The sequence below is a fragment of the Quercus suber genome, unplaced genomic scaffold (genome assembly GCF_002906115.3).
Source record: "Quercus suber isolate HL8 unplaced genomic scaffold, Cork oak 2.0 scaffold_366, whole genome shotgun sequence".
NCBI lineage: Eukaryota > Viridiplantae > Streptophyta > Magnoliopsida > Fagales > Fagaceae > Quercus > Quercus suber.
This window is the reverse complement of record NW_027069818.1, coordinates 269,019-278,320: the sequence shown is the minus strand read 5'-3', so window position 1 is coordinate 278,320 and position 9,302 is coordinate 269,019. Positions and strand designations below refer to the sequence as shown.

The window sequence follows — 9,302 nt, the reverse complement described above, 5'->3', positions numbered from 1 at the left end:
TTGTACAAATCCACTTATTTAATTCCATTCTCTTACAAAAGACAAATTCATGCAATAAGATTCAATTAAGCACAAAATTGATTATTTAACATTATTCCAAAACCAAATATAAAATGCATGAATTAACTCCAAATAAGTATGATAATGCTTTCTAATAGTGATATAAATATGCAAAATTAAGCTATTATCAATGCACATCAATAATCAAAGATCAATAACCATGTTATCAGTCAATTATTTAAATTCAAGTTTTTATAGTTTAAAATAATTCATAGAAAATGAGAGTCTAGATTGAATTATAAATAACATTTGATTCTCATAAACTTTGGCATGTATGTTAAGAACATATAAACCAAGTAATCCAGTGATGAGATTTTCAAAATATAAATTCAATAGCAAGTTATTGAGTGGTGTAACATTGTTTATAATTACACCAGATGTAATTTGAACACTACCATATATATATATATATATATTGCCATTTTGTTAAGGGGCAATTCACTGCTTTAGTTCTCTCAAAAAACTAAACGGATGATTTAATGAAGGGACATATAATATAACTCATCTTAGTCCATGTTTAACATCTTACATGGTCTCATTTGCATTCATAGCTTGAAAATATTACTTGTCAATGTATATTTAGGGGTGGAAGGGGGGGCTTTTCTTTCATCTCAATTTTAACCCAAACATATATAGAAAACATCTCTATTGTAAATGAAAAGTGTAAACAGCCTTACGAGTACATACCATTTTTTTGTCTTTTTCTAATTGAAATAAATTTGTTTGGTCCTGCATAAGACTTAAATTTGTGTTTTCATTGTTATTCACGCCTTTTAACAGAACAATAATGTATAATGTGTGTACCATATATTGACATACACTTTGCTACAATGGTCTTATATGGTAGACAAATAATTAGTTATTTAGACTCACTACTTTCACTATTTTATTATTTACCATTTACAATTTTCAAGGTGGTTAGGATACAATTTTGAAGCACATTTTTATCATTTTTACATTAATTTATTTTAAAATCAAATTACTTGTTTCAATCTACATATTTTTATCAACTAATCATTTGGTTTTATTTAACTATTTATTTTTGTTTTATTTTATTTTTATGTATGGAGAAATGTCAAAATTTCATATATATTAGAGAATCGATTTATTTATTTTGTTATTAATATCGATTAATATTTTTTAAATTAATTTTTCTTTCAATCTTGCCCTCAGAACTAAAATTTTGGCTTTGCCATTGTGCATATTATGAAGTTTATTGGTGGATCGAGCTAAAGATTTATAGTCTGATTATATATCTTATGCATTGTTTCTACTTTCAACACTCTATAATTAGCTAATAACTTTTTATGCCTTGTATAATGAGCTTAAAAAAAAAAAAAAAAAAAAAAAAAAAAACTGTCTTTATAAACACGTGGAGATCAAATCACTTCCACGTTACAAAAAACATAATATAAAATTGGCATCTTACACATTTTTTTATATAGTCATTAATACACATTCATATATATATATATATATATATATATATATATATTGCATATATGAAATTGCTTCATTACCTTAATTATTAAAAATATATCACATTTGATGCATGAATGAGGCACAGCTAGCAGACTGTGATAATTCATTGTGTCAATGAGGTTTACACAGTCATCCCCAAAAATCCAACGGTTATGACTATGAGTGAATCAATATTTCATAATGCAAATAAGATAAGCTATCTCTCATCCAAAACAGAGAATCACATAGATTCCCCAACCAACTCACCCTAATAAATTCTCTATATTGCATTAAAGCAACACTATCCTCTGCTGAGATTTCATAATATCCTCTATTGATAAGCATACAATTGTTGTGAGAGCACCCCATTAATGACAAAATCCCTTCTCAACCCTCATATTTACAGCTCAAACTTATGGAAAAAGCCCAATTGTTAGCCCAAATTCAACATGAATTGCAATGTGTGCACCCAACACAAACCATTAAGTGCTCATTAATATCTCCAACCAGGATATACAAGAGCAAAATCTTCTTGTATTAATCTACAATCTCTTGCAGCTTTATATATAGCATAGTCTGCTTGGGGCAAGAAAGTATACACAAAAACGAAAAAGGTTTCAACTTCCATATTGTTTCTTTTTATTGTTCGCCTTTTCTATCAGTCATGACTAGAAAGAAGGTCAAGCTTGCGTACATCACTAATGACTCTGCTAGAAAAGCTACCTTCAAGAAAAGGAAGAAGGGGCTGTTGAAGAAAGTAAGTGAGCTGAGCACTCTATGTGGCATTAAGTCCTGCGCCATTATTTATAGCCCATATGATTCTCAACCTGAAGTTTGGGCTTCTGAGCATGGCATTCAACATGTTCTTGGACTGTTCAAGAACATGCCTGAAATGGAACAGACCAAAAAAATGGTCAACCAGGAGAGTTTCCTGAGGCAAAGGATTGCCAAAGCTAATGAGCAGTTGAAAAAACAACAGAAAGACAACCGGGAGAAGGAGATGACAGAGGTCATGTTCCAAAGCCTGACTGGAAAAAGCCTGCACAACTTAACCATGATGGACTTGAATGATCTTGGGTGGTTGATTGATCAGAATTTGAAGAATATATATAGAAGGATTGGTCAACTCAACAAAGTGGCTCAAAAAGGTGAACCAGCTGCTGCAAAAACAGAAGGAATGGTGGTGGGGAGTACTAATACTAGTACTACTCCATCAGAGATGAATAATGTGCAGCAGCCTCATGATCATCATCAGAGGACACCAGGTTTTGAGATGAACCTGGACACCATGCAGAGGCAGCAATGGTTCATGGATATGATGAATCTCCCACAAGAGAACAACATGGGGTTTGGTGGAGATGAGATGATGCTGCCATTTGGAGATAACAGTCACAATGCTCTTTGGTCTAATGCCTTCTTCCCTTGATTTTTTTTTTTTTTTTTTAAAAATCATAATTTGGCAATTTCCATTATGTACATGTTTGGTGTTTTCATACACGATGACACAGGTTTCTTTTGTGCGTTAATTATAAGTTCAATGTACTTAAAATAATGTTCAGCTATTGTTTATCATAATTATGATATTCAATCTTATGTTGGTTCTTAAATTTCTCAATAGATTTCTATTCGATCATATAATTTGAATGACAATCTAAGGTATTCAGTGTTCTTTCTTAGTTGTTTAAAACTAAATTAAACAAAATAAAAACTAGACAAGAGATGCACTTCGAAATCTTCTTCCAAATTTCTGTATGTAAATGTGCTTTATTTTTTACGTCGCATTATTTGGTTGCAAGTTGCAACTGCAATATTTGCAAAATTTTCATTCAAAGGTTATTCGTTTGACAAACATAAAAATATATTTCTCAATTTCAATATGGTATCAAAGCATTGGACACCCAGTTAACAAAAAATAATAATAATAAGAGATGGGTTCAAGTTACACCTGGTGTAACTCTTATAAAGTTACGCTTTTTTTACACCGTAGATTTCTAAAAGATCTAATGGCTGAAAAAGTATCATTAAATACTATTACTTTCCATCTAATAATCTAATTAATACCACAATATTTTTCTCTCTCCCCTTATTTATTACTTTCCACTTATTAAAAGGCACACCACACACCACCATTTTCAAGAATCTGCAAAACACAAACTCATCTACAGAAGAGCACCTTGTCATTGCACGGTACACACTAGAAATTTGTTAGGTTGGCACTGTTTGCAAATCAAGCATTTTAGAGCAGTTTTCCCACCAAACTTAATTACCATATATCTATAAGAGTTTTTAAAGAGTTTTACCTTAGAAAGAATCCAAAAAAAAGTCAAGTTAAATTTTTAAAAATTGTTTAATGATTCCTGACCTTTCTTCAATCTTCGTAGAATAAAATGATCCACGCATAGTTTAAACACGCGAGGCAAAAAATGTGAGTAACTTAGCTAGAGCAATTATTTAATTTTAGTTTTAATTTAAAAAAAAAAAATTTATGGACAGAAAAGATGAGTTGAATGGCTGATTAAATAGAAGAAAGGTCATTTTCTCCCTATATGATTACTGATTACATGTGGGAGGAATCATTAAAAATAAATTTAAATTTAACTTAACTTCTTTTTGGATTCTTTCTAAAGTAAAACTCTTTAGAAACTCTTATAGATATATGGTAATTAAGTTTGGTAGGAAAACTGCTCTAAAATGCTTGATTTGCAAACAGTGCCAACCTAACAAATTTCTAGTGTACCATGCAATGGCAAGGTGCTCTTCTGTAGATGAGTTTGTGTTTTGCAGGTTCTTGAAAATAGTGGTGTGTGGTGTGTCTTTTAATAAGTGGAAAGTAATAAATAATGGGAGAGAGAAAAATATTGTGGTATTAATTAGGTTATTAGATGGAAAGTAATAGCATTTAATGATACTTTTTTAGCCATTAGATCTTTTAGAAATCTACGGTGTAAAAAATGTGTAACTTTATAAGAGTTACACCAGATGTAACTTGAACCCATCTCTAATAATAAATAGTATCAAATCTAACTAATAGTATAATTAAGGAATTAAAATTAAGAGCCTTGTATGAGATGTAGTTTAACGGATATCTTATAGTATTTCCAACGGAAACGTTTAAAGTTCAAATTAAGAGAGTCAATTTTGTACAATATGCCGTTTTGGTTTGCCTAGAGGAATGAAATATTACCGGTGTACCGTTTTTTGATTACTAATATACATATATATATATATATATATTTTTTTTTTTTTTCTTTTGATATCTAAGGTATTCAGTGTTCTTTCTTAGTTGTTTAAAACTAAATTAAACAAAATAAAAACTAGACAAGAGATGCACTTCGAAATCTTCTTCCAAATTTCTGTATGTAAATGTGCTTTATTTTTTACGTCGCATTATTTGGTTGCAAGTTGCAGCTGCAATATTCGCAAAATTTTCTTCAAAGGTTATCTATTTGGCAAATATAGAAATATATTTCTCTATTCCAATATGGTATCAAAGCATTGGACACCCAGTTAACAAAACTATAATAATAATAAATAATATCAAATGTAACTAATGGTATAATTAAGGAATTAAAATTAAGAGCCTTGTAAGATGTAGTTCAACGGATATCTTATAGTATTTCCAACGGAAACGTTTAAAGTTCAAATCAAAAGAGTCAATTTTGTACAATATGCTGTTTTAGTTTGCCTAGAGGAATGAAATATTACCGGTGTACCGTTTTTGGATTACTGCTATATACATATATGTATATGTTTGTATTTATTTATGTAAGTATGGACATTAATTTTTATGTTTATCAACATAAAATTTAAAATTCACATATTTTATAAACCTAAATATTAGTCTAAGTACATAAACCCAATATATCAGCTTGAACATTTTTTTTTCCTGCAATTTTTTACAATGTTCTAACACATTTTAAAATTTTTTTTATTGTACCAACCAAAATACCAATACCGGCATAAACGCCCAAAATACAACCTGGTATTGTTTCACTACATTTTAGAGGTTATTGACTTAATAACTGATACGATATATTTTTTTGAAACGATATTCATTTCCATGATTTAAATCACCCAAACAATCAAGTTACCAAAACATAGTACATGTAGTAAATGCAGTATGAGGGTACAGTACAACAATACAAGTATAATAGACAGTAATATGGCCCAAGAGTGGGCTTGAGCCCTGACACACTAACACAGGGTATAACTCCAAGAGGCAGAAATGTAATTGACAATTGAGTTACGAATTTTGTTGTATAGCTAGCATTTAGGGTTAAATTTCCATTGTTAAATGGGGCTATCCTAATAAGAAAGTGAGGGTCTCGTGACTATTTAATAGAAAAAAATATATGATAGAAAACCATTTGCATGAAACATAAATAACCCATGTTTTAGACAATATTATTATTATTACAGTTCACACGTCTCGTGTTACACGCTTTCTTGCACTATTTTATTAGTCATTTGAAAGAGAGAATGGCTAGTGAAGTGAAAGAAACATGAAAAAGTTTGCACTTCTTCTTCTAAACTTAATTCATACTTTAATCCAGAGCATTCATATGGTGCCATTGCACAAAAACCTAAGCCACAAAAGCCAGGTCATGCCTATATGGTAAGAAGTTAATTGGAACTCGTTTTCCTTTGATCCATCCATTTCATTGTATGTTAGTATCTGATAAGAATCTAATCTGTGACCTATTCAGGTAGTTTTTTCCATTCAATTTTGTGAATCTATTTAGAGATATCAAGAAGGTTGCATATAATAATATCAATTAAATTAGATGTGGATTTGATACAACAACTTCATCCAAGCTTAAATTTTCAAATTATGAAGTAGATCAACTGATTAATTATCTGATGCATACAATACTTTCCATGTATTTGTACCTAACTGAATGATGCTCTTGTCATTTTTCATGTGGTAATTATCCACATATTTTAGATTTGTTCAATTTAATGGTCGCCTTCAAAAATTGTGTAATTTAAGAAGCAAAATTGTTGTTTGAATCCTTTGGCTAGATGGTATTAGCCAGTTAGGTTGGCCGGGTTTGAATGAGAATTCATGATGTTATTATATGCAAGTATTGGCAAGTTTTGGTAATGAGAAGAAATGTGCAAACAATGATTATACTCAATTGGCACTTCCTTCTCCTATAATAATTAGTTGGAAGGTGAGGTCGTGAGTTTAAAACCTACTAGGTACGTCTGTAACATACCAATAAAAGCAAAATGAAACAAGAGAAATGTATTGGTTGTAAATTGTATTATGTGATTGGAACATATATTGGGCGCTGCTTTGTGAGGATATTTTTGTTCTAAATGTTCGTAATTTGTTTCAATGAATTACTGCCTGAAAAGTAAAAAGGAATAAGTAAAACAAAAATGCAAAATAGTAGAGGTGTTTAGGATAGGGGGCATGAAGGTATCAGTTCTGTCATATACTAATTCAAAGATGCAGTTAAGGAACTGTAGGGTGAAGGATTGGTCTGGGAGTTGATTGATTTGGATGTTGAAGCATCTATGATTGATTGTGAATTGTTGAAGTCTATCTTAGTGACTTGAATTCAAAGGAAGAATATCCACACAAGCATATTGCGGACTCAACATGATTCCTTTCTAATTTTAAGGCAGTAAATGGAGGAATTAAAACTTGATTACTGGAGTTACTCCCGAGCAGTGGCTACCGGCTATGATACTTGTACTTTAAATACATTGAATAATATATATAGAACGAACCACTTCTTGGAGTTTAAGTAGGATCACTACATGTTAAGAGCATCATTATCTACATACCAGATTCCATAGCCATATTGACTGTCCATGATTTAAAGTGGCCTCTGGTGTGGAGGAGTTGAGTCCAAGACATTGGAAATTTGGAATACCTTTTAAGAAGGCCCAGCAACGATGCAAGTACCTAATATCTATGGATTAGTTATATGAGAATTCTCTACATTTTTTGCATTATAAATATGAAATTTGCTCCCACACCTACAAATAGACATGTTCCATATGACTATGGCTTTACAATTACATGACCTATTCATACATCAGGCTGAAGAAATGCATGCAGTTGCGCACACATCATGCTTTCAACCACAATATATATCTTCATTCTTACTGTGCCTGTTGTAATTGCATGCATGTTGTGTTTATATTTGAAAGCATCACAAAAGTAATATCTTCTAAATATAGTGCTATACATGTAAAGCCTTGCCCGATTACTTTAGCTTAAAAATAGTAAAGAGGTTTTCTTTGATTTAGTCATGGACCATGGATTTGTTATTTGAATATTAGATAAAGTTCCTTAGCTGGAGAGCGAAAATATATATTCCCATTCACATAGATATTTTGTAACAATATTGTAAATGTGAAGAATCTTAATTTTTTTCTTTATTGAAATTTAACATAGATAGAAAGAAAAAGAAAAAAGAAAAAAGGGCAAATTTTCCAAAAGAAGGCTTTTATTTTTATTGATATATAATATATGAGCAGAGGGTGGCCAAAAAGAAAAAAAAAAGAACTAATAGGCTTCCAGAAATATCTTCAGTAACATCATAGCATAGGAAAGAGAAATAGGATCAATTTTTTTTTTAATCAATATGGGTACAAGGCTTTGGTTTAAGAGCGTTAAGGTGGACATATATATTGGAGAACCATCCAAATACAAGGGATCTCATTAAAAAGAAAACGCAAACTTTTACTAATTTAATGTCAGCATTCCATACGCTTTATGTTAATTAAAAAGCACACAGCATCCACCAGTGTCTTGTTTCACTTTGTTATATTTTGAATTGAGATTGACATTCATAATAGGGGGAACCATTATGTTGTTGGAAGAATCATTCAGAAAGTGGTAAAGAAAAAAGAGAGACAAAGAAGAAACAAGACAAAAAAGTATTTCTGAAATTAGCATATGCAGGTTTTTACGATCTTTAAAATTCCACTACATTATTTGGTAATTAATAGTCTTGGCCTAGTAGAAGCCAGCAATGCAATTTATACAACCTTAAGCCAAATTTGAAAGCATGTCCAAAAATTATATGCTAAGCACCTCTAAAATAGTTGAATAATTAAGTGCATGACTGAAGAATGACACATTGAATTTGGCTCAAGTACTGAAGCATTTTTGTAGTTTTACCAAGGTAAAGAATATTGAAATAGATATATAATATATATATATAGCATGATTCTTTTAGGGGTCACAACTCACACAAGGGAAAGCTACTAAAATCTTGACATTCCAAGTCACTAGTACTGTAATATGATGCATGCAACTGCAGATTCTCTCGACATGATTGTCAATCCTGGATGTGACTCGAGATTTCAAAACAACCCCCGCCAATTGTTTGGCCAATTCTATCTTGAATTATTACTAAGTGTGACCTATAACATGAACTTCATTCTGTGTTTCTGGTCGAGATTTAATGGTTTTAAATCATTCAAGGACTATTAGTAGTATATTATTCTTCTCTTTATTCCTTTCTTTTTTTTCCAGCAAAATCATTCTGGAGTCAGAACAGACAATTATGCTGTGGTTTTGTTCTGCAAAGTTATAAAGTGTGGTTACGACTGAATAAAAAGAATGAGTAATGTAAAGATGGAACAAAACCTAAAAGAGAGGAGAAAAAGAAAGAAAGAGAATGGCAATTGACAACTTGACAACAATAACATGTCCCATGTACAATAATTGTGCGGAATAAAACAACCCTTCTTCATGGATAGTACTTACGATTCCAAATTCTACTTGGCTAATACAAACGTATCTTAATTTATTGACC

The 9,302-nt window shown here is 30.9% G+C and overlaps 1 protein-coding gene across 1 annotated transcript; it reads left to right on the top strand.

Annotated features, from left to right (window-relative positions):
• Window positions 1–2,185: 2,185 nt before the first annotated feature.
• LOC112017533 (agamous-like MADS-box protein AGL80) lies at window positions 2,186–2,947 on the top strand. Its single transcript, XM_024049994.2, has one exon. The coding sequence runs from the start codon at window positions 2,186–2,188 to the stop codon at window positions 2,945–2,947; it is 762 nt and encodes a 253-aa protein (XP_023905762.2).
• The last annotated feature ends 6,355 nt before the right edge of the window (window positions 2,948–9,302 follow it).

Coding starts and splice junctions, on each gene's coding strand:
- LOC112017533 (XM_024049994.2), top strand. CDS start 2,186: ATGACTAGAAAGAAGGTCAAGCTTGCGTACATCACTAATGACTCTGCT.